Source organism: Chlorocebus sabaeus, chromosome 11 (genome assembly GCF_047675955.1).
Source record: "Chlorocebus sabaeus isolate Y175 chromosome 11, mChlSab1.0.hap1, whole genome shotgun sequence".
NCBI classification, from domain to species: domain Eukaryota; kingdom Metazoa; phylum Chordata; class Mammalia; order Primates; family Cercopithecidae; genus Chlorocebus; species Chlorocebus sabaeus.
The window spans coordinates 76704661-76730837 of record NC_132914.1 but is presented as its reverse complement, the minus strand read 5'-3'; the positions used below and the strand labels follow the sequence as shown (position 1 = coordinate 76730837).

At 38.4% G+C, this 26177-nt stretch overlaps 1 protein-coding gene across 5 annotated transcripts in view; it reads right to left on the bottom strand.

The window, feature by feature from the left end:
- Positions 1 to 7928: 7928 nt before the first annotated feature.
- The window catches only part of SYT1 (synaptotagmin 1), a 592766-nt gene continuing 574517 nt past the window's right edge, over positions 7929 to 26177 (bottom strand). For all 5 annotated transcript variants that reach the window (XM_037987655.2, XM_008004112.3, XM_037987647.2 and 2 more), the window contains 2 exons: positions 16083 to 16216; positions 7929 to 11015 (listed from right to left, as the gene is read on the bottom strand). In XM_037987655.2, the coding sequence (XP_037843583.1) occupies positions 10809 to 11015; positions 16083 to 16216 (341 nt within the window). In that variant the 3' untranslated portion in view covers positions 7929 to 10808. The remainder of the gene's footprint in view (positions 11016 to 16082; positions 16217 to 26177) is intronic.

The window sequence follows — 26177 nt, the reverse complement described above, 5'->3', positions numbered from 1 at the left end:
TAGGGTTTGAGAGAGTGTAACAGCTAGTACCTGGGGATGGCCTTCAGCATTCTTGCAATGCTAAAGAATTTCAATGTTAATTTTAAGGAATAGGAAACGTTGAAGCTTTTTTAGAAGCAGAGTGACATGACTTGAATCTAGGCAGCAAACTACAGCTGCCTGTATTTGTGTGGCTGGTGAGTTATGAGTGGTTTTTATATTTGTAAAGGATTGGAAAGAAAGGAAGGGTGGGCTGATGAACAGACAGACAGAGAGAAGATGTGACAGAGAATGTATCGACCTGAAATATTTACTTCTGGCTCTTTACAGCAAAGGCTGCTGACTGCTGGGCTAGATTTAGAAAGACAGTAACTGCCATTTATTGAATGCTTATTTTATAAGGGTGTACACCCTCTGTGATAATAGGAGAGTAATATCTCTGCAGCATATCATGAATCATACCCCAGGTGTACACACATGGAGTACACCCTCTGTGGTATTAGGAGATTATATCTCTGCAGCACATTATGAATCATATTCCAGGTTGTACACAAATGTTTTGCACCCACTGTGGTATTAGGAAAGTGATATCTCCTCAGGATATTATGAATAATATCCAGGGTATACGCATATGGTGTACACTTACTGTGATATTGAGACTAATATCTCCCTAAGATATTACGAATAATATCCCAGGGTGTACCCACATGGTGTACACTCACTGTAATATTAAGAGTACTGTTTCCCCAGGATATTACAAATAATATCCTAGCATTGACACTCCCTGGGATATTAGGAGTCATTTCTGCTTAATATATTACGAATAATATTTCAGGGTATACACACAGCATGTATACTCACTGTGATATTAGGAGTAATATCTCCCCAGGATGTTACAAATAATATCACAGGGTGTACGGCCACTGTGATATAAGCAGTAATATCTCCCAAAGATATTAAGAGTAATATCTCCTTATGATGTTATGAATAATATCACAGAGTGTACAACCACTGTGATATTAGGAGTAACTTCCCCCTAAGATATTATGAATAATATCACAGAATGTACACTCACTGGGATATTAGGAGTAATTTCTCCCTAGGAAATTACGAATAATATCACTGAGTGTACACTCACTGTGTTATTAGGAGTAACATCTCCTTAGGATATTACTTATAATATCACAGGGCATACACCCATAGTGACATTAGAAGTAATATTTCCTTAGGATACTATGAATATTATCACAGTGCATACACCCTCGGTGATATTAAAAGTAATATCTTCTGAGGACATTACGAATACTATCACAGGGTCTACATTCACTGTGATGTTAGGAGTTATATCTCTCTGGGATATTACAAATAATATCACAGAATGTATACACAAGGTATGGTGTACAGCCCCTGTGATATTAGGAGTAACATCTCCCTAGGGTATTACGAATAATATCACAGATGTACAGACATGTTGTATACCCACTGTGACATTAGGAGTAGAATCCCCCTAGTGTATTACGAATAATATCCTAGTACACCCACTGTGACATTAGAAGTAACATCTCCCTATAATAATACGAATAATATCACAGGATGTACACACATGGCACTGTCACATTAGAACTAACATCCCCCTGGAATGTTACAATTAATATCATAGGGTATACACATATGGCGTACATTCACTGTGACATTAGGAGTAACATACCCCTAGGATATTACAAATAATACCACAGGGTGTACACACATGGTGTACACTCAACTATGACATTAGGTGTAACATCCGCCTAAAATATTACAAATAATACCACGGGGTGTACACACATTGTTTAACTCACTGTGACATCAGCAGTAACATTTCCCTAGGATATTATGAATAATATCATGGGCTGTTTATACACATGGGGTACACCCCTTGTGACATTAGCAGTAATATCACTTTAGGATATTATGAATAATATCAGGGGGTGTGCACACATGGTGGACATCACCTATGACATTAGGAATAACATCCCCATAGGATGTTATGAATGATGGGTGTGTACACCCACTGTGACATTAGGAGTAACTTTACCCTAGGATATTACGAACCATATCACAGGGTGTGCACCCCCTGCGACATCAGGAGGAACATCCCCCTAGGATATTAGGAATAATATCACAGGGTGTAAACTTTCTGTGACCTCAGGAGTAAAATCCCTTTACAATATTACAAATAATATCACAATGTGTACACCCTCTGTGACATCAGGAGTAACATTCCTCTAGGATATTAGGAAGAATATCACAGGGTATACACTCCCTGTGACATTAGCAGTAACATCCCCCTATGATACTATGGATAATATCACACGGTGTACAGCCCCTGTGACATTACAAGTAACATTCCCCTAGGATATTGTTAATAATATCACCGTGTGTACACCCACTGTGACATTAGAAGTAGTATTGCCCTATAATATTTCGAATAATATCTCAGGGTGTGCACCCTCTGTGACATTAAGAGTAACATCCCCCTAAGGCATTATGAATAATATCACAGCGTGTACACGCCATGTGACATGAGGACTAACATCTTTTTAGGATATTACGGATAATATCACAAGGTGTACACCCCTGTGACACTAGCAGTAACATCCCCGTAAGATATTATGAATAATATCATAGGGAGTACATGCCCTGTGACATTAGGAGTAACAACCCAGTAGGATACTGTGAATAATATAACACAGTGTAGACCCATTGTGACATTAGTAGTAACATTCCCCTAGGATATTATGAAGAATATCACAGGGCATACACCCCCGGTCACATTAGGAGTAACGTTTCTCTAGGATATTATGAATAATATCACAGGTTGTACACTCCTTGTGACATTAGGAGTAATATCACCCCAGGATATTATGAGTAATATCACAGGGTGTACACATCAGGAGTAAAATGCCCGTAGGATATTACGAATTATATCACACACTGTATACACATAGTGTACACTTACTGTGACATTAAAAATAACATTCGTCTAGGTATTAGAAATAATATCACAGAGTGTTAGGGTAACATTTTCCTAGAATATTATGAATAATATCACAGGGGGTACACACGTGGTGTACACCCACTGTGACATTAGGTATAACATCACCCTAGGATATTACGGTTCGTATCACTAGGAGTACCCACACATTGTGTTTACTCACTGTGACATTAGGAGTAATATCCCCCTATGTTATTATGAATAATAACACAGGATGTAAAAACATCGTGCACACCCACTGTGACAGTAAGAGTCACATCCCCCTAGGATATTACAGATAATATCACATAGTGTCTACCCACGTAACATCCCCATAGGATATTCCGAATAATATTACAGAGTGTAAACACATGGTGTACACCCACTGACATTAGGAGTAACATTTTCCTAGGATACTACAAATAATATCACAGGATATACACATATGGTGTACACACACTGTGACATTAGAAATAAAATCACCCTAGGGTATTACAAATAATATATTAATAATTATTATAATAAATATTAATCGATATTATTTGTAATATCCAAGGGAGATGTTGCTCTTAATATCACATGGGGTGTACTTCCAGTTATATTATTTGTAATATCCTACTGAGATGTTACACCTAATGTCACAGTGTACACGCAGTGATATTATTCATAGTATCCTACTGAGAGGTTACTCCTAATGTCACAGTGGCTGTACACCTTGTGATATTATTGGTAATATCGTAGGGAGATGTTACACCTAATGTCACAGTAGGTGTACACACTGTGAACTTATTCAAAATATTCTAGGAAAACATTATTCCTAATTCCAAGTTAGATATTACAAAGGATTGTACACTCCCCCACAATATGGTGAGTAATGTCACCTTCTCCCCCACTGGATATTACAAACCATATCACGGGGGGATATTATCACCCTCTCCTGCCCGGTGACAGGGCAAGATCCTGTCTCAAAAAAAAAAAAAAAATTCCGTGAAAACGTACAGCAAGTGATTGATTTTCCGGTCAATAAATAGGAAAGTAAGTGGAAATTTTCAGATAATTGAAAGGTGGTATACACTTTTACAATTTCCTTTCTAATAGTGTTTTTAGTAAAAGGAGGAATGACCAGGATGCTGTTATCACCTGAGTTTGTCCCTCCTCTTGGGGCTCGTGGTATGCCAGGAGCCAAAGTGTAGCTGTTTGCTGTTTTTGTCTGCCCGGTATCTACTTTTCTTTTTTGTTAACATCATATTTATTTTCTTTTGAGGAGCTATTTTCCCCTTCTCTCTTTGCCTCTGGGTCTACAGACATGGCCTAGTTTTGGCTGAAGTACATACTTTATCATCATCTGGCTATGGTGATTGCTTTAAGAACACGTGACCCAGGCATACAAGTCAGGTTTGGGAATTTTGGTGGTATAATTGTGAAACAAACACTGCCTGCAAGCCTGCTAAGCTGGAAGAGTATGTGTGAAGCTGCTAAGGGTCATCCCTGTTGCTACATGGAGACATAGTAGCTTGGCAATGAAGTCAGTACTAAGGATAGCAGAGTTTATGGGGAAGGAGGAGAAAAAGAGAGAAAAGGATGACATTGTTTGTGGCTTTTGATCCAGCTGTTCCTAAAAGTAATCACCCACCTTGAACTTCCTGGTTAGGTGAGCTGGTGGTTTATCTCTATCTCCCTCCCTCCTCTTTTACCTTTCTTTCTGTCTTTTTTCCTTAGCACAACTTCATTTAGATTTCTTCCTTTTGCAACTCAAACATTCTTACCTATAAAAGGTGTCAACACTTTGTTGCAGAGTCCAGAGGAGCAGGAAGTTGACAGAGTTAAAGTGGACAGCTGAAAAGGAAGTGAGTCTCAGCTTGCTAAGTATAAAATACCTCTTAACCTTGTGTGTGCCCTGGTAGGGGCAAGAATATTTTGCACAGGGGATAGGCTTGGCTGGCAGGATAGTTACTGTCAAGGAAAGATGAATGTGACAACTTTGGGGATATTCATTGGTGGGACGCTGTGAGGAGTGAAGAAATCAATATAGTTGAAATGCGGATTTTAAAATGTATATAACAGCCAGCCTCAGAAGTTAGATTGCACAAATCATCAGCATGTTTGCATGGTGCTTTTATTTCTGGGTCTCTGTTGATGGCTCCTCTTGCATAATTATTACTCTGTATGCTTTGGAAAATTTTTTTGTACATTTAGTACCAGGCTATTTCTCATTTTTATTTTCCTGCTTTTTTACCTTCTTATTCCAAAGTCACCGTGTGACTGTTTTATGGTAGAGATTTGTGTGCAGCCTAAATCAGTTGCTAGACATCAAAGAGTCATGTGCATATGTAATAAAGATGTGTTGCAGTGGGGGTGGAAGGTAACTGCAATCATTGTTGGAATTTTCAAATCTGTTAAGAGTCAACTCTGTGCGTAAAAAGAATAAGAATGTGATTTCTATGCATGTTTTATCAGGTGGGGGATGACTTGTGTGACTCAGAAACATCTGACTCCTCTGTGGGAAAAATGAAAGCACTTAAAAAGTGTTTGCAGCTGGGAACAGGTTTCCTAACGCACTGATCATTTGCTGGCTGTTCTCATTCCCGCCTTTATACTCTGCTGTATACTTGGGGTGGGATCAGAGTCCTTGCAGACTGTTTTTCCTAGAATCCCTTACCAGCTGGTTCTGCCAATGGGAAGCACTGGCTGTAGTGGAAGGGAGGAGAGGAGAAGAGATTTTCTTCCTGCCTTCAGCTTCTATCAGTTTCCTTCTACCAATAATGAGCAGACTGGATCAGGGTTTTCCGGCAGTTCCCTCACCTCCAGGGTGGACCAGCACCTAATACACTTTTGTGGTCCTAGAATCATAGAGTCTCCATGCAAACTTCTCCAAGATTCCAGTCCCTCCCTTCCAGTCCTGGGCTCCATGAATACTACATTCTCTATTTTCTTCTCCCAACTCTAGAGGTGCTATCTACTAATCTTTGGGTTACTCTATCTCTGCTTTGCTTTCTCAGCTCTCCCTATACAGCCAGTTTCCTATGTTACGTTCTCTCCCTGAAATATGTGAGATGGTTTTGTTTTCCTGGCTAATAAATATCTTTAATATATTTGCATTAGACGTTCAAACCTTTTGGGAAAATGACATTGAAAAAGGATGAAGCAAGTTTTTTTTTTTTTGATAATTCATTAAGAAATATTCTTTAAATAGTTTTAGATCAAATTTCAAGAGCATTTTAAGAAACAGAATCCTCACCATTGAAAACCAAACGATTGTGATTGTTTAATGCTGATTTTTAAAAAAATTTCTAACCCGAGTTGTGCCCTAAGTTTCCTTTTATAAACTTAGATTTTTGAACCCTTTGCCAACAACTTCATCACAATATATAGTTATTAAGCGATCTTTCCCTTGGTTGTCTTAGCAGTTTGGGTTTAGTTCCTATTTTTATTTGGCCATGACTGATAGTACTGATTGAAGGAAGTGTGATGTAACCAGCCCTCAAAGACTCCATCATGAATACACTTGTCAAGTGAGATAAATTTTGCAGAAGTCTTGCTCACTCCCTGACTTGGATGACTCCTGCCAGTTCCTTTAGTACTTCGCTCGCTGTGTTATCCTCTCTAGAAAACTCTTTGATATCTCCTCCCCAAAGAATGTGTTGTGGGATGGGATCCCCAGGATACAGATTCTGAGATGAAGCTGTACAGGAAGGGGTTTTATTGGAGGGATTGCTCTTAGGAGCAACACCTGCAAAGCAGTGAAGAAAACCAACAGGGCAGAGAAAGAAGTTGAACTGCAGTGCAGTGGCAAAAGCAGTCTCCACTAACCCCTGGGGCTACGATTCTGAGATGGCACTTCAGAGAGATACAGAATCAGCAGCCGATTGTGGGCTGCTCCCAGGGAGGGTGCATAAACTTAGGTGAGACAGGTTCCTTCTGTGGAGCACAGAGGAACACAGCTGTCAGCTATCAGCAAGCACTACTTCTAGCAGCTGCAACAAGAGTACCTCTCTGCTGAAGGGGGATCATGGTGTTACACCATGGTATCCACTACGATTGAGCCAGTAAAAGTCCTCAGGAATAGACCAGGCACAGTGGCTCACGCCTGTAATCCCAGCACTTTGGGAGGCTGAGATGGGTGGATCACGAGGTCAGGACATGGAGACCATCCTGGCCAACATGGTGAAACCCTGTCACTACTAAAACTACAAAAATTAGCTGGGCGTGGTGGCAGGCGCCTGTAATCCCAGCTACTCGGGAGACTGAGGCAGGAGAATCACTTGAACCTGGGAGGCAGAGGTTGCTGTGAGCCGAGATCGCACCACGGCACTCCAGCCTGGCAACAGAGCGAGACTCTGTTAAAAAAAAAAAAAAAATCCTCAGGGACCCAACACCCTTACTTTTAAGTGCAAACACAGTGCATTGGGATGGTGTATTTACATCAGCCTGAGACTGTGGGCTCCAGCATCCAGTACAGTAGGCACTTGATAAATGTTAAATTTAGTGGAGGAAAAATGTTTACTTGTTTCCCCTAGCAATTGCAGTAGGCATAGAATCTAATGTATCATGCTGTCCTCTGAAACTGGGGTTAAAATAGTCTTGATTTCAGTCCCATTCAGGAGAAGCTATGTGACTTGGGTTCTGGAGTGAAAACCCTGAAGGACACATGTTGGGCAAAGTGAAAAGCCTCAGAGTTTGCCAGATGAACTGATGACAAACAAGCATAGAGAAACACATGTTGAGAATGACACTGCCCAGGAACACCACGCGGTCATGGCCAAATGCTCCCGGGTGTTGTCTTCCCTCCAGCCATTCTGTATTCAGATGTGACTCAGATGCTGGCATTCAGTGCAGTTTTCTTTAGCTGCTGCTGCTTCCAGGAGTCCCCCAAAGTCAATAGGCCACTGGGTTACCACCAGAGTCAGGCAAGGAAAAGAGTGGGAAGGCAGCAACATCAACAGGAAATAAAACATTTTTATTGAATATCTGTGTAATATGTTAAGTCATTTTTAACAACAATCAGAAAACTACTGTGGAATTCACTACACAAAGTGAAACAAAATTTAAATCACCTCATCAAAAATGAAGGTAAAATACAGCTGAAGTAGTTGGCTCGCAGGCCACGAGCCATATGGCAGAAGAAAACACCCCAACATTTCTACAAGATACAGGGAAAACCCACACATAGAAACACTCAAGCAGGCAGTAAATATACACAAAGGCAACTAGGATCTTTCTAGAGCATCGGATTCTAATACTTTACACAGCTTTGTCAGAAGGGTACATGTGGCTTATTTGAGGATGAATCTTGGTCATAAAGCAGGTTCCATCACTGACTTGTGAAAGATGGCATAGTACCAACTAATTCTATGGTGACAATCCCATTTCTGGCAGTGTTGCAAGAGAATGCATTAGTAGTACTTTAATGCAAGAAATAATGTATATTCAGCAGCTTGAACCTGCTTGTTTTAAAGTGTGGTTTCATTGTGTACAACTTAAAGCTGAATACAGTGAAATTAAATGTTATTTGTGGTATTTAAATATTTTTTAAAAGCCAGTCAACTCCCTCTCTTTGGTAGGGTTTGGCCCTTTAAATTGGAAAGAGTCTTGTTTGAATTTTCTATTCAAACTGTTATTTAATTTCACATTCTGACTTGTGTGTATTTTCTATTGCCTATGTGTTTAAAGAAGTATGGACCATCAGCAGACGGTGATGTTATTTTCCTTTTATCCGTTATGTCTGTGCCAATTATAAAGCGTTTGCTGTGTCTGGCCTAAAAGGCAAAAGTGCCCCTTCTTTGATAAGGAAACAGTAACGACAGGAATTGCAGTTTTACTGGGAAACAGCCAACCCCATGTTCAAAGCCTACCATCAGCCCTTTTTGAATTCTCTTTAGTTTTTGAAAAGACATGGTGTGATATCCTGAAGACTGAACATGAGGCCAATGCTTAGTTTTCCTCCATTTTGTTTTGGTATTTGTGAAGACAAACTTTCATTTCACAGCATCGTTACTGTCTGTGGCCTGGGAATTAAAATGGGTCACAGAAGTGAATGGGAGAAAAGGCTAGATGCAGTGTGAGATAATAGGCTGCCCTTCCACGAAGTGGTTGTTTACCATAGTGGGGAAAAATATGGAATATTGCACAGTGCTTGACAAAATGCTGTGTTCCACCCCATTCTATGTATCTTCCTTGTCCTATGCATAGCTTTTCAGTTCTGGATTGGTCCTTTGTAATGAGAACTGTTTGTGCTACACACACCTTGGGCAGTGCAGTAGAAGGGAATGGCAGTATTGTTACAATATCACTACGGAATAAATTGAGTGCTATCCACTGAGGAAACTACGGGTCTAAGCACACACGGCAGTCACAGTGTTACACAGAGCAGTCCTTTAAGACTCTTATGGAATGACTAGTAGCTTCATAATAGTGCCATTTACTACATAATAACATTGAAAACGTTTAAAAACTCCTCCTAAATCAAGCATCTAGTATACGTAAGAGGTTGCTTCAGTTTTCTAGAACTTGTTCTTGGTTTGTTTCACCTTTTTTTAAAGGACAAATTAAAACTTATTTAAGTAAAAAGAGCATATAAAAAGATCACTAGCTGTCTGTTTTGGCTTAATTGAAGTGCATTCAGAACTATGGCTAATTGTTGTTGGTTTTTTTTTTTTTTCATCTTTTGATGGGATTACAATACTGTCTGTTTACCACAAAGTAATTTTGTGTAATAAGCACAGATTGCTGTGTTAAAAATATCCTGCATTCCTTCTAATCTGGTTTTATATAATAAAATATTTTGTTACAAACTCTAATGTGCAAACCTTTTGGAATTACGATAGGTGTGAAATCTGGAACAGAATTCACAGGATGCACATTTTGTATAAAGGTGATAACGGAGAGCTACTTTTTTCTTTTTAAATAGTCAGGCAATAGTTCATAAATGTTAACTTCTCCCCTTAGCTTCTTCTCCCCCAAACCCCAAACAAATGTGTGCACACCACACACACACACACACACACACACACACACGCACGCACGGAACACCTTGTTGTTATTCTACAAGGAGTAATATGAAATCATTGACTCCTGTTCAGTTGCTTCCTCAAATGTAAGAGTGAAGCCATTATTTCAGCTTTGTAAATATGTACAGACAGATGCTATTCTGGTTTGTGGCTATGCTTCCTTGAGGTCAGCCTGGATGCTGCTGCTCAGATCATGCTATTTTGCCTGTGTAGGAATTCTACAAAATTGGATTCACCCACCAAGTATGTGGTGTAAGTTTATCTTGGTACTCAAATGATTGAATAGAAAGCTCAGGTTTAAGTTGTCCTTTAAGATGTCAGTTTAACTGTACTAGTGCCTTATGAGTTGATATTTTTGCTGGAATGCAGACGATACTATATTACCATATAATATATTATCAGCTCTCCTATATCTCAGTCAATTTACATAGTTTAAAATAGAACATCTTATTAAAAACATCTAGATATACACAGATTAGGAAACACAACATACAAATACACAAACTAGAAATAAATCTTTAGCATACTGGTATATACAACAGTGTGATACAATAAATAATTTCAATCATGCTCTATCTACACATCATATTGCTTAAAAGAAGAGTAGATTTGGAGGGCAGTGGTATGATGAAGGACTTAGGGGCTCTCTACATTTAAATCTGTGCAAATTAAAACAGGATTCCAAGTACCACTGAATTGTGTTAAGAATGCATGGCTGGAAAAATGAAAGGACCCATATTACTGAGGTATTTACAGATACTGGCTAAAGAGCACTATATGGGCAAATGCAGAAAGGCTTCTTCTTTCCTTTACTTCTTGACGGCCAGCATGGCATCGACTTCCTCCTCTACCTGCAGGGTGTGCCACTGGGCAATAGGTCGCCTGGGGTTGGCCAGCATATCTGACCAGTGTCGCAGCTCCGCGCCGGTGCTGTTGTAGCCCACAAAGACTTTGCCGATGGCATCGTTCTTGCCAATCTTGTCATAGTCCAAAACAGTTACCACCACCTGCACTTTCTGAAAGAAGACATGAAACGAATATGAATCATCTAGCTCTAGAGATAAGGCCCGACTATAAAGCTTCCTTGAGCACTAAAGAATTGGAAATAAAAGAATCAGTCTCCAAGCACTAGGATGAGGATGAAAATGACTTGAATATAGAAACTTGAGTCCAAATTTCCTTTTTCCATTACTATATCATAAGTGTCACCATCATCATCTTACTACTCAAACGTTAATTTTTATTATATATGTTGCACTGTCTTTTACATGAATGAACTCAGTTACTTCTCATAATAGATCCTATTAATATTGCCGTTATACGGATAAGGATGCTTGAAGCTCTGAGAAGTTAGATAACCTGTCTGAGGTTGTTTAAGGAATGAGTTGTTTGGTTTTCAGAGCCTATGCTGTAAACCTCCATGCCATGGGGTCTGTGTCAACATGTGCTAACCTCTAAATTCATTTGCTTCAATTGTCTCATCAGTGAAAGTTCTGGCATTGGTGTTCAGGCCACTCTATTTGATTACAATTCCCAAGGCAACCATGTGCAATAATCCAATTTCAAGGGGGGACAGCATGTTACAAAAAAATTAATGTAGAACTTCAACTAATCATATGACTGTGAGCATAAAACATGACATTATAGTGAAAGTCTTTAAAAACTAGTAATAAAGATTTTTTTTCTCATCCATACATTCTCTTAGTAAACATTTACTGAGTAACTACTATGTATCTGGCATTGATATCAAATGTAAATATCATTTTAGGCTACATAGGATTTACTTCAATGATTCCATCAGATTTTGAAAGTTTATTTGATAACTTCCTTTTCTGAATGATTAAACTGATGAAAGCAAACCTATACTATTATGGTATAAAAGATATACTTTTTAAAAGCACATTTCAGTTCTACTTTCTGAGTAATTAATTTACTTAGCAGAATATGTGATGGTTTCAATCTACAGCTGAGTGTAAGGATAAGAGTTTAAAATAAATGGAATATATAACATTTATTGCCAGAGTTAAAAGTAGCAGAAAATATAATTATAAAAGCTAGGGCCAGATGAAGAGCCAGCTGAGTTAGAGCCCTTTAGTGGACTTTATATGCTGAAGACTGATTTATTACATTAATGAAATGAGAAATGTCATTGATATACAGCTTCAGAACACAGAAAGCAATCACTTCTGAAAGTGGAATTTAGAATGTAAAATGCAACACATTGGCAATAAAAAAGACAAACTTCCCTGGGAGTGATTCCATTGTTAAAGGAATTAACTATCCACTGGGTAGTTTCTGGAAGCAAGAAGAGGGCTATATTGATTCTTAGAACTTGTCTTAAGCAAACTTATCAGGAAGCAATCATATTGTAATGAATGGGGCGGGGCACGTGATACACAAAGGCAACAGAAGTTTTTAGAGTTTGATTATTCCACTTAGGAATGCATTGATTAGTAGCATTCAAGACAAAATATCCTTGTGAAGCCTTTGGATTAATGTTTCCAGCTGCATATGTAGTTTATTTCTACATTTGGGGGCGGAAGTCTTACATTTTCACATGCATTGGAAATTCGCGTATTTTGCTTCTTTCATAATACATTTCATAGGGATAGAGAAAGACAGAAGAACAGGCAGATTGTCTTATAACCTCAGGATAAGGGAAACTTAAACCCCTATTTTAGCTTGTGAGATACTCAATTATTTTTTTCTAGGAAAGGGTAAAGACTAGAAAAGTTGCCACCTATAAAAAAAGGAAAAAAAAGGAACAAACTGACTCAAGGAGTAGAGAAAGAGGGATACAGCCAAAGGAATGCTCCTTGTTTCCATGTCTAATATACTCTGTATTGGGCTTAGTTTCTGTCTGTCCTGACAAAATGTTATTGCCTCTGAAATGCTGCCCTAGAAATCTAACCTATGTCTTATTTCTCATGTGCTTCACTTTCGATATATTTGCATTTTCTGCAGTTTGTAGTTGAAAAGGATATTTATTTTAAAGGCATAGAATTGTAGCTCAATGGGAGTTTTCATCTCAGTGCCTTGCTTTATACTATTTAGTGAAATTAAAAAAATTAAATGCCAGGAGGTGTTAGTTTCCATAGGAATAAGGTCTTAGAACTCAAAAGAGTTCACTGAAGAAATATTGCAAATAAACTGTTGGAAAAAATTGATGTTTTGAGGGTTTGTGAGTGGGTCCAAAGCAAGGGGCCCACTGGGTCAGGCTAGCGAACAAGTTATTGGGAAGAGGGAACCAGTGTCCTCTGCATTTACTTATATAACAGATGTTGAAAATAAATAAGTATGTATAATTTTGACACCATGGGAAAATTTATATGATAAAGGTTGTATTTAAAACTATTAACCAATATGAAGATGGTAGAGTTATTGGTTATTTTTGGTCATTTAAGACACCCTATACTACACAGTAGCTACCAGCCACATCTAGCTGTATCCATTTAAATTTAAATACATGGAAGTTAAATAACGTTCCTTGGTCAAATTAGTGACTGAGGTACTCATTTGCCACCTGTGGCTACAATATTATTGGACAGCATGGATGACAGAATATTTCAATCGTCATAAAATTCTATTAGACAGCACTGATTTGTATACTGATTTAATCTTATGGTTAGATCCATTTTCCAATAAAATGCTAACTTGAAAAAGAGAGGACATTAGCATGTAAATAATAATGATGATGATGATAGGACCGTTTACTGTGTGTTCCTATGTATTGGGCGCTGTTCCAAGTGCTTTTATTGCATAATCTTACTTTGACAAGGACTCTTATCATTCCTACTTTATAGGTAAAGAAACTCTAAGCCTCAGTTTTTTTACATATAAAATTGGGATAATAACAATAGTACTTTTCTCACAAAGTTCTTCTAAGGATGAAATAAGATTACATACATAAAGTGGTTAACTTGGACCTAGGCATATTTTTTATATATATATTATATATATATATATATATATGTGTGTGTGTGTGTGTCTTTGGATTAATGTTTCTATGAAGAAAGCTAATATAATAGCTATACTTATTTTATATATGTATATATTATATAGCTATACTTATATATAAAATATATATTTTATATATATATAAAATAAGGTAGCTATATTAGTTTTCTTCATGGAATAAAGCTGTGATTCATTCATAAGATACTGTCTTCTAAGAATAGATTAAAGGTAAATGAAGACACAATTGGGCCTATTAAGGGTGGTATAGCACTATTCACAACAGCCAACATATGGAATTAACCTAGGTGTCCAACAACAGATGAATGGATAAATAAAATGTGGTACGTATACACAATGGACTATGATTCAGCCATAAAAAAGAATGAATCCTGTCATTTGTGGCAGTGGATGAAACTGGCAGACACGATGTTAAGTGAAATAAGCTAGGAACAGAAAGTTAAATACTGTATGTTCTTACTCATGTGGAAGCTAAAGAAAAGTTGATATCATAGAAATAAAAGGTAGAACAAAGGATACTAAAGACTGGGAACGGGAAGATAGGGAGAGATTTGTTTAAGGATACAAAATCACAGCTACATAGGAGGAATGAGTTCTAGTGTTCTGTACCACTATAGGATGGCTATAGTTAACAATAACATATGATATAATTTCAAATAGCTACAAGTAGGATATTGAATGTTCCCAAACCAAATGATAAATGTTTGAGATGATAAATATGCTAACTACTCTGATTTGATTACAATACATTATATATATGAAAACATTACTATGTGTCCCATGAATATGTACAACTACTATTTGGCAATTAAAATAAATAAAATAAAATACTGAAGAATATTTGTTATTGCGGACCTTTAGAAGGTTCTTCGTTGTAGGTTTGATGTCTGCTCTTTGTTTCTCCTTCAAGTTATGAGCAAACTTTTACATCACTGAAAATATACACCTGTGCCAATTATTGAATAAAATGTAATAACAGTGTTGTTTCATGCAGTTTGACTCTATGATGCCCATTAAAGATTTGTGAGAAATGGCCCAAAATTATTGGATATGAACTTTAGATTCTTTTTTTTTTTTTTGAGACGGAGTCTTGCTCTGTCGCCCAGGTTGGAGTGCAGTGGCCGGATCTCAGCTCACTGCAAGCTCCGCCTCCCGGGTTCACGCCATTCTCCTACCTCAGCCTCCCGAGTAGCTGGGACTACAGGTACCTGCCACCACGCCCGGCTAGTTTTTTGTATTTTTTAATAGAGACGGGGTTTCACCGGGTTAGCCAGGATGGTCTCGATCTCCTGACCTCATGATCCGCCCGTCTCGGCCTCCCAAAGTGCTGGGATTACAGGCTTGAGCCACCGCGCCCGGCCGAACTTTAGATTCTTATAGGCTAACTATGGAGATGGGGTGAGAAAATGCAAATATTTTTAAAAACCCCTAAATGATAAGGTTGCATGTTATCATTATGACTACATGTAGCAACTTAATTTGAACATGTTAACTACAAGGACATTTAATAAAATATTTCCCATCATAATTATTGTCTGGCAAATTAAGTCTCCATTTTTACTAAAATGGCCATCCATTCCAACTCAGACACAGGAAGCTGAATTTAAATAATTGAAAATACAACTTTAGCCTAATTTTTCTATTGTTAATCATCTTTTAATAAAGACTCAATATGCGGCATATTTAGCATCAACCAAAAATATTTCTCTTGTCACTATTTTTTGCTCTAAAGATCTGATGAGGAGACTTATTTATGGTCTGGGAGTAAATAGTGAAAGCTCATATTTTTCTCTGGGCTTTTTAACTTTTATAGATGCACTTTTTGAGTGAACAGAATTATTCTGTTGATTTTCTTTTTCCTACTTGCTTTTCCTCTTTTTCCGCTCAACACAGTGCCAGCTGTTTTGGGCTGATGAGTCAGCACATCCTGCACTGTATATTTTATCCTATCCTTCTTGATGTAGCTCAAGCATCAAATGTGCATGGGAGAAAGAATGGCAGTTCTAATGAAGGCATGTGCGCTGGTAACTTACAAGGTCTGTGTGTATAATTTATGTGGTCTGAAGGAATGAAATTGAGTGGGAAGACAAAATTATGTTTGACATTACCTGGATTTGTTCAAAAGGTACTTCAAAGCTGAATGACTCATTGTAGTAGGGGTTAAGTGTGTTCTTTTTAATTGTTGTCTTTTTCTTCTTCAGCCTCTTACCATTCTGCATCAGATGAATCTTCACATAAGGATCTGAATGAAAAACAGGAAAGAAACTTTAGGAGATCAGAGACACATATTTTAGATTATAATTTAGCTTATAAAAGAACTAAGTATTTCCCATGGGTAAATAATTATATAGCATGTATTTAGTATTTTTTAAATTCAATAATTTTTTATTGAAATATTTTAAGTAACCTATGGGGCATGCTTTTTGCATGACAGATCAATATTTATAGTTTGATTTAGAAGATGAGAGTAGCAGTATGCTGGTAAACCAGCTCTTTGGGGAAGAAAAAAGTCTTAACATGTAGCATTTTCCTATGTCTATGGTATTTATATATATACTCCAACCGAGGCCAATGTCAAGCCACTAAGCTTAACAATTGGCTTGCAAAATCCCTGAAAAATTAACAGTTCACTCTTGTGAGCTGGCGAAGGCTTGCCTGCAGCACAACCCTATATGGGAATAAAACTCTTAACAGAGAGAGGACAAAAGAACCATTTTATTCATTCATTTATTAATTTACTCAATCAATATTAGTTGAATACCTATGATGTGATAGGCACTGTTAGGCCCTAGGAATATAGCCTCAACACAACGGACTATCCCTGTCTTCACAATGAAGCTTCAGACTGTGGGGAAAAATAGACTAAGTTTATATAGAAACAAAAGACATGAAATTACAAGTTGACAAGAGTGCTCTGTAAGAAAAAAGCAGAGTAGAAATAATATAGGAAATACCAAGGATGATATGGTGAGTTACTAGTAAAGTAGATAGGGAATTTAGGTTTTAGTTTGCTCTGGTAAGGCATCTGTGGAAGTAACATTTAAGCTGAGATGTGAAGGTTGAAGGGTAAGATCAGGCCAACTGAGCCTAAATATTCCTAGGTAGAGAAGACCTTCAAGTGTTTGAGGAAAAGAGAAGAGACTAGTACACACTGAAGCAATGGGAAAAGGAGCATAAAGATCCCCTGAGCAGTTTCCCTAAAGCCTCATTAGGCAAAGATTAATAAGTCACTGCAGGGGCAAGACAATTTCCATTTACAGCTCCCATTACTAATGGATGACTGTTGTACCTTCAGGTCACTAGAAACCAATGCTCACGGTTGAAAGGAAAATCTCTACTGTTTTTCTTAAACATTTTTCCATTTCATATGTAACCCATGCTCATTATAGAAAAAATATCAGAAAGCAATGATGACCAAAAAGAAAAAAAAAATTAAATCTAGGATTTTACTTCCTTAAAATAACTATTGCTAAGCCTTTCAAATTTTCTTTTCTCTCTCTCGGAACATGTAGAGCTGGGAGAAACTTTCCAGATGATCTGGTCTAATGCCACCTATTTTTAGAAGAGAAAACTGCAGATGAAAAAAGGGTATTTTTATCTCCCCCTCCCTATCCCCAGTAGAACATAATTCCTAAGGGACAGACACTTTGTCTGTTATATTCACTATTTGAATTTGCTAAAACAGTGCCTGGCACATATTCAGTTTTTGTTGAATAAGTGGAACTTATTTAGGGCCTCAGTCTGGGTCTTCTGACTCCCATTCCTGTCTTTTTCCCACTACCCCAAAGCCTACATTACTAGGATACATGTTGTTAGGAGATTTTTAAAAATGTTACATCCAGTTCAGGGGATCATAATGAAGATTTTCATCAAAATTAACAATATCTTTAAAAACTAGGCCTAGAGATATGAAACCAGCTCCATAAACTAAAGAGTTGGTCAGTTAAAAAAAAAAAAATCCACTGTAAACAGTTGTAAATGGAAGCAAAAAATGTCACTGATAATCCATGTTACTGTTCACAGCCAACTGATTTTTGGTTCACACACAGTTGATTTTTGGTTCAGAGACCTTGTTTGTTTTATAAAGTTCCCTAGCTCCCCCATCCAACCCCTTGCAATTTTATAAAGATAGTCATGTCTCCAGTTGTTCTTTGGCACTGATGCAATACATGTATATACTGTATATGCCTCCTGTGTTCATGTGTTGAAACTTTATCAACCTAATTGAGGCATAGATTTTCTCAAGAGAAGCACTCTGAGTATCTACTGATTAATTTAACACAATAAGTGATAAGAAAAAACCTTGCACATCAGCCATTTCAGTAAGCAAATTAAAAACCCAACAGGATAGTTTCAGATTTTGCTACAAGCTCTGACATGATGTTATTAATGCCTTGGGGAGAATAGGGTGATTTTAATAAGGTTGATCAGGAAAGTCCTCACTGAGAAGGCAACGTTTTAGCAGAGAACCAAAAGACAAGAAAGAACCAGTCATTTGGCTGTATGGTGGATGCTTGTACCAGCCAGAAGGAGCAGTACCTGCAAAGGCCCTACGTAGCACCTCCTTCTGCATGTTTGAGAAACAATAGAAGGCAGGGGGAAGAGGGGTAGATGGTGAGGTCAATTAACTTAGGACTTGCTGATCTGTTGCTTTTGTAAGCAGAGGCTGCCAGTTCTGATGATTCAGATGTATCCTACAATTTCATGATACATAAAAAAAGAGAACAGAGGGTTGGGGGCCGGGTGCAGTGGCTCATACCTGTAATCCCAGCACTTTGGGAGGCCAAGGCAGGTAGATCACCTGAGGTTAGGTGTTTGAGACCAGCCTGACTAACATGGTGAAACCCCATCTCTACCAAAAATACAAAAATTAGCTGGGTGTGGTGGTGCATACCTGTGATCCCAGCTACTCCAGAGGCTGAGGCAGGAGAATCACTTGAACCAAGGAGGCGGAGGTTGCAGTGAGCCAAGATCATGCCACTGCACTCCAGCCTGGGCAGCAGAGCCAGAGTCTCAAAACAACAACAACAAAAACGAACGAACAAACAAAACCAGAGGGCTGAAAGCAGAGCAGGTTTGGAACTGCTATAAACGGGAAGTCTCGGTCTTTGCCTTTGCAGATTGACCCTGGCACAGGTACCAAAGCACTTACTTTGCAGGCAAAATTCCCATCTTAATCAAAACAAAAGCTGGAAGAAACTTAAGAGTTCTTTATCAGCTTTTGTGCCTGGATAAGTCTAGACCATATGTTATGTACCTGGATGGGCACATTTGAGCATCTTCTTAGCCCAACAATCTGAAGTCTTAGATTGCTTCTCCATTTCCTCCAGTCTTGATTGCCAAGGAGCTAAGTGTCTTTTAGTTCTTTCATTGTACTGAAGTCTTGTCCTGAACGTGGGTCCCTTTAGTGATATCCCTAATCTCTTGCTTAGCTTGTTTGTAACTTTTTCTGAGATCTAGACCTTGCTCCTCCATCCCCAGCTACTGATTGAGTCCTCTAAATGGAAATACACCCATCTATGAGTCACATTTGTGCTTTAAGAACACACTTTTGAAAATTCTAAAGCAAAGGTTACCTCTCCTACAAAATAGGCCACTGGATAATTGAATTTTTTCTGTTTTAGGGGTTGTTCTGCAAAGCAAAATCCTTGTCAGTTTCTTGGTGGCTTACAAGTCCTCGCGATTGCACAACAAAACAAAATTTTATGGAAATAATAAAATAAGATGTAATGAAACTCACAAATATTGCTCTTGCTTTTCCTGAGTACAGCTGCTGGACACCATACATAACATCTAAACATTCACTAGGCTTTTTGAAACATGTAAGTAGCATAGGAAACCTGCAACCAAAAAGTTGGGCTACTGTCTTTAGGCATTCTGTATCTCTGCAACTGTATGGATTCATTCTGTTACCCAAAACAAGAACTCATGGAAACCTTCATCATCTAAATACTGACACCCCGTCTTCAATGATCATTTAGATAATCCTTGTTGCCAATGGAATAGATGCAGGACGTCGGACACTTCACTTCTTTTGTTTGTTTAACTTATCTTAAAAAAGTAGTTGAGTCCTTTTTTTTTGTTTGACATGGAGTCTTGCTTTGTCACCCAGGCTGCAGTGCAGTGGCACGGTCTTGGCTCAGTGCAACCTCTACCTCCTGGGTTCACGCGATTTTCCTTCCTCAGCCTCTCAAGTAGCTGGGATTACAGGCACATGCCTAGCTAATTTTTGTATTTTTAGTAGAGACGGAGTTTCACCATGTTGGCCAGGCTGGTCTTGAACTCCTGACCTCAAGTGATCTGCCCACCTCGGCCTCCCCAAATGCTGGGATTACAGGAGTGAGCCACTGCGCCCAGTCAGAAAGGCTGATTTTTTTTTTTTTTTTTTAAAGAATTCAAACCAGTCTATCCTGACTCCAAACTTGCTGCTCTTTGTGATATGTCAGAGAGACAATTTAGTACAGTGTTTACAAGTACAGACTCTACAGCCAGTCTAACTTGGATCTTGGCTCTGCTTTTTTCTAGCTGTGTGGTCTTGGAGAAGTTATTTCACCTCTTTGTGGCATAACTCCTTCAACTGTAAAATAGTGAAAATGATAATGCCTAGCTCATAAAGTTGTTAAAATTAAATTGAGTTACCACATGGAAAGTGATTCAAAGTGTGGCTGGCACATTTCATTGTTAATTATTACTATGGTTTTATGAAAGGGCTAACATCGAAGTCAGCATCTATGAATCAGACTCTCCTTCAACTCACTTTGCTGAATTGGTAACCACCATTAGCTAATGGGAAAAAGTCTTCCCATTTGCTGCACAAGTAAGCCAAGCTATCCCAGTCCCAGTTTATTTCTGGAAAGAAGCATACCCACTCTAAACAACTGGTTCGTTTTGAAGAATGTCATCATGTATGAGATGAAAGACAAAGGGAGCATTTCTTTCATTACCACCTATATGAGGTGGTCTCACGGTGTGAGATGGGAAACTGATTCAACATCCCGTATGGTTTGCTCCCATTTCTGACATCAATAGATCAAATCACACACAGCTGAAAAGTAAAACTCAGAGTTCCAAATGGAATCTTATTACTGAGGCTGGAGGATAGTGTGAATCAAAAGTGATTTACTGAGCTTCTTTCCAGATTCTGAGGCCAGCTAATGCTGATACACTTAGCTATATTATGCCTGGAGTATCTACTTTCCTTATTCTGCTGAAAATGAGGAATTAGAGAAAAGGAATCCCTCAGGCTTGAGATTTGTTGTTGTCAGAGATGTGGTAGTATGTATTGGTTGTTGGAGTGAGGTAATATCCATACCTCCTCCCTTGCTTTTTCTCTTGACTCCTTTCTGCTCTGAGAAAATTTTATAGTCTGTTTTCTTCTTTCTGGTTTCTGCTTAGCTGTACAACTACTCTCCACCCCAAACTTTTTCCTATTCAGAATGAGGAATAGGAAGTCACTGTGTTAAAGCTACAGTGATATGACTTAGCGAATCAAATTGTTCCTCAGCTCCAAGACAATGGAGACCTGGAACACTGACTATGCCATGTGAGAGGGAAGCAGAGGATCCTAGCATGGTGACCAGATGACTACTTTGGTCTCACTAGCTATTTTCAGGGATGAGGATATAGACCTTGTTTGACTGGTTTTGTAATTACCTGATCAGCTTCAGTCTATGAACAACTCTAAAGATGAACTAGCCATTCTATAACTCTGCCAAATGGGCAGCCCCTTCTGAATACAATTCATGAGGTAGACACCTGTGGCCTGGTGCCATTCCTTTTTGTTCATTTAGTCCATGTTCTGGCATTAACTTTGAGTGAAACATAGAGCTCTCATATTAATTGGTAGGAGTTTCATTTCTGAAGGGTTCCTTCCAGCAACCAGTACCTAGCAGGTTAATCTAGCGCTGATGCTCCAATATCTAGCTCTAAGTGGCATGAACTATCACCTCCACCTAGTCCTTCAGGCATGGCATTCCATCCTACTTGCCTCCATCAGTATACCCTGGATACAATGAATCTGCCATCTTTTTTTGGTCAGGGAGCAAGAGGAGATGATATATAATATACAGACATATATGGCATATGAGGTATGCCTGTTTCCTGGCTGTTCCAATTACTGTTCTTCTCCATCACCCACCATGCTATACAAAGGTTTGGTTGGTTTGATGACTTCAACTGTGTGGAGGGAATAGACATAAGGAATTCGGATGTGGATCAACAGGCACCCCAGAAATTCTCTCTTTTCCAGATAATCCCTGATCCCACCTTTGCTGGCATTTCCACAGTACCCTTCCTGCTAAACTCTCCTTTGCTGTCTTCTTTTTCTCTCTTTGAGCATGAGATGATCCTCCTTTATTCTCTCCCATCCCTTCCTCTGCCCCAAGATGTTCAAGAGCATGTTCTTATGAGTATATCACATTTGACATGATTTTAACACATGTTTGATAGGATTTTTCTCTGCACCCCTTTTCTCAGACACTCTACAATGCAACCTATGCTTCCGATATTATTGCTACCTCTTGAAACAAAATTTCTGACCACAGAATCTGGCACTGGAATGCAATGTCTTCACCAACACTGTTGTTAGAGGCACAGTTTCAACATGTGGAGCTATATCCCAAACAAGTAATATAAAGTAAACTTGGAGGAAGACTTTGGAACTAGGTACAAAATCCAGTAAGTGATTTTTCACCAATTATAGGGACCCCAATGGGCAAGCTTTGCAGAAATGTAAATGCAGCCCATGTGCTATAAGGCCACAACCACCTTAACTCTTCTCTTATCCTGCAGACAGAGACCTACTGAGCTCATTCCTTTCCTTTTAAGCCTGTCCTTGTGCCATTATTCCAACCTCATAAACCTAAAAATTTGGAGCCATATTTGATTCTTTCTTCTCTACCTCCCATGCCAATTTACCTTCACATTGTTTCTCTGGTTATTTCTCTCTTTCTAACCCACTGCCACGTCTTAAGATCAGAAATCCAATTCTCCTGCAGTAATGCCCTCAATTTCAAAGCATTCTTCATATAATTATTAAAGCTATATTTGATCATACTATCCTCCTCATTAAAACTCTTTAGTGGCTTGTGGACTAAAAAGTCTGAACTCCACCATGCATTCACAGCCCCATCCTGACTTATTGTCATATCTCCACAAACCCTATGCTGTACTCATGGTAGACACTTACTATTCCTCAAGGAGAATTTTAAATACTGTGTCTTTGAAGTGACTGTCTTTCAGCTTGAAATGCCCTTTCTTGCTTTCCTCATCTAAAGCTTAGTTTAAAAGTCACCTCTTCCCTGAAGATTTTACTAATGATTTCCTCAGTTTGAACCTTCAGACAAATCTTCCTTTGCCCTGCAGCATTTTCTTTTGTACTACCGTAAAGTACATATCTCTTTCTTTTCTGGTATTGGAGGACTCCTGTGCTAATCTAATAACTTAAAAAAATAAGATTCTTATGGGAAAATATGTTCTGAATTCAGAACTGTTGGCTTTGAGATGAACTTTGGAAAGGCCATTCACTTCTAAAATCAGAGCTTCCACCATCACTATTCCATAGCCTACTTTAATACCCTAGAATGTTATCACCATCCCCCTCTTCTCAGGCAGTTCTAATCTCAAATTATGCTAACTTCCTAGAAATATAATTGCCAAACAGCTGGCTATAAGCAATGATCCTTTTGTGTGAGATATAAAGGAGCCACTGAACGCTTTTTGTATTTACAATGAGAACTAGAAAGTAGCAGTTCAAAGCCAAATAATGCAAGATGCCTGCAGTTTTCATTTTGGTAATTTTGCATAATTATACTGCCTTTTTTTTTTTTAACTACTACAGTGACCACAGGCTCCTGTGACCATGGCCTTTCCATTTCAACCACAGTTCTCTTGATAAGAAATAGCCTCATTTCTGCTGTTTTATTCAATCCCTTCTCAGCCAGTACCCAGCTTCTGAGTATCTTCAGGTATTATTGCTTTTATCCTTTTTTCTTTGGATAATGTTCACTATTTTCAACTTACAGTGTTGGATAAAGATGATAATACTGGTATCAATTAGGGCTCTGAACTTCAAGTGACCGAAAAACCTATTCCAAATTGTTTAAATTGTAAAGGTAACTTACTGACCAATATGATAGAAAGCTTCAAAAGTACAGCTGTGTGGAAGAGATTTTGAATTGTCCCCTAAAATTCATTTTCCCTCATTTTTTAGCAATAGAGTCCCTGAAGTTTGACCTGGGCAAAAGTTCACCCAGCTAGAAACATTTCTCCCAGACTTTTGTCTGGGAGATACACAGTCAGAAGACTGTTATCTTCTGACTCTTACATGGAAGTGATATGTGTAACCTCCATAGATATCCTTAAAGCAGGGGTTCTTGGTGGGGGCTGTTTTCCCTCCCAGACAGCTGGCAGTGTCTGAGACATTTTTGATTGTCATTACTTGGAGAGAGGGATGCTACGGGCATCTAGGCAGTAGAGGCCAGGGATTCTGCTAAACATACAATATACAAGACGACCCCAAACAGAAAATAATTACCAGGCCCAAAATGTCAACAGAACTTAGATTGATAAGCCCTACATTAGAATAAGCTTCTTGTCCTCCACTATTCCTTTCTTTTTTCTTGTAACTGAAACAAGGCTGTGATGGGAGGGTGGTGAAGCATCACTGGCTTTGCAACATGAAGACAGTACCCTCGCAGAACAGCAGAACAACAAGATAGGAAGATCCTGGGTCCCTAACTGACCCCATGACCGCAAACTGCCTATCTATCAGTCTTGGCTAGCCACACAGTTATGAGGTAGATAAAAGGAGACATAAGGAAAATAAAAAGTTTAGCAGGCTGTGGTGGCTCACACCTGTAGTCCCAGCTCTTAGGGAGGCAGAGGCGGGAGGATAGCTTGAGCCCAGAAGTTCGAGACCTGCCTGGGCAATATAGCAAGATCCCATTCTCCACTAAAAGAAAAAAAAAAAAGACAAAAAAAGAATTTAAAAAGGAAATTTTATCTTTTTCAGTCTCTGTAACTTAGAATCTCTTTGTTACAGCAGTTTGGTCTGTTCCCTATCTAATACAAATCCAACAGTATCAGCAAGGCCCCAGCCATTGTCTTCCAGCCATTCTAGGCTTTCCTCTTATGGATGCAAATGACTGCACCGGCTACAAGTCTTATATCATCACACTATACCACCCAAGGGAAAAGACAGTCTACATCCAGAATTCCCAGGGAAGGTCCTAAGTGTATTCTGATTGGACTAACATAGATGAAATACTTATTCTATATTAATCCCTGTGTCTAAAAGAATGTGATGAGCTAAGTTGAGTTCTGTGTCTATCTTTAAATCATTAGGAAGGCCAGGCAGACCTACCTTTGGAATTGGGGGTAAGCTCAATTTTATTCTAAGCACAAGGCTAGAGTAGGATAGGGTGGTTCCTCAAGCAGAAGCCAGAAGGCTCTAGCCAAAAGAAGGGAGGATAGAAGGTGGGTGGCAACCAACCAATGTTTATAGTTTCTCAACCTAGAGTCACTAGAATACCATCTCTGCCTAAACTTTAAGTGTGTGCCTGCACTTATTTGCAGAGAGACATCCTCCTCCCACATTAGATCAAATTCCTAGGCAAGAGCCATCAGGCACTTGTATAAAGTGGTCCAGTAGTAACAGAGACAGAGTTAAAACATAATAAATTTAACATTCAGAGTTTCTTTGCCAACTGTAGGTTTTCTTGTTCACTTATTGAGTAAGCCTTAGTTCATCAGTAAGCCAATCATTTAATAGTATACAAATAATTAAGTAGTAATAAGGCTCACAGAGCAAACAATTTCTATTTCTACCACTGGCAGTTTCAACACATTTACTTAAGGGTGTCTTTATAAATAATTTACGAGTACTTAGAGAAGACTACATTAAAACATTTAAGTGTCTTTATAGTTTAAAATGTCTATATAGAATAAAATACTCTCTGTAATGCTGTTGTAAGGATGTAGCATTAAAGATATAGTCTGGGAAAATTTTCTATGTAAACACACAATTTAAAAATGAATTTACATTAGTTAAGTGCAGGGTTTGCTAGAAGAAAACAACATTACGCAAGTGACTACCACAGAGAAAATCAACTCCATTTTAATGAGACAGATCATGAAATAGCAAAGGCTGATTTAGTTCATTAATGGTGGCAGAGTGCTTTGAAATGGATAAAAAACATAAATAC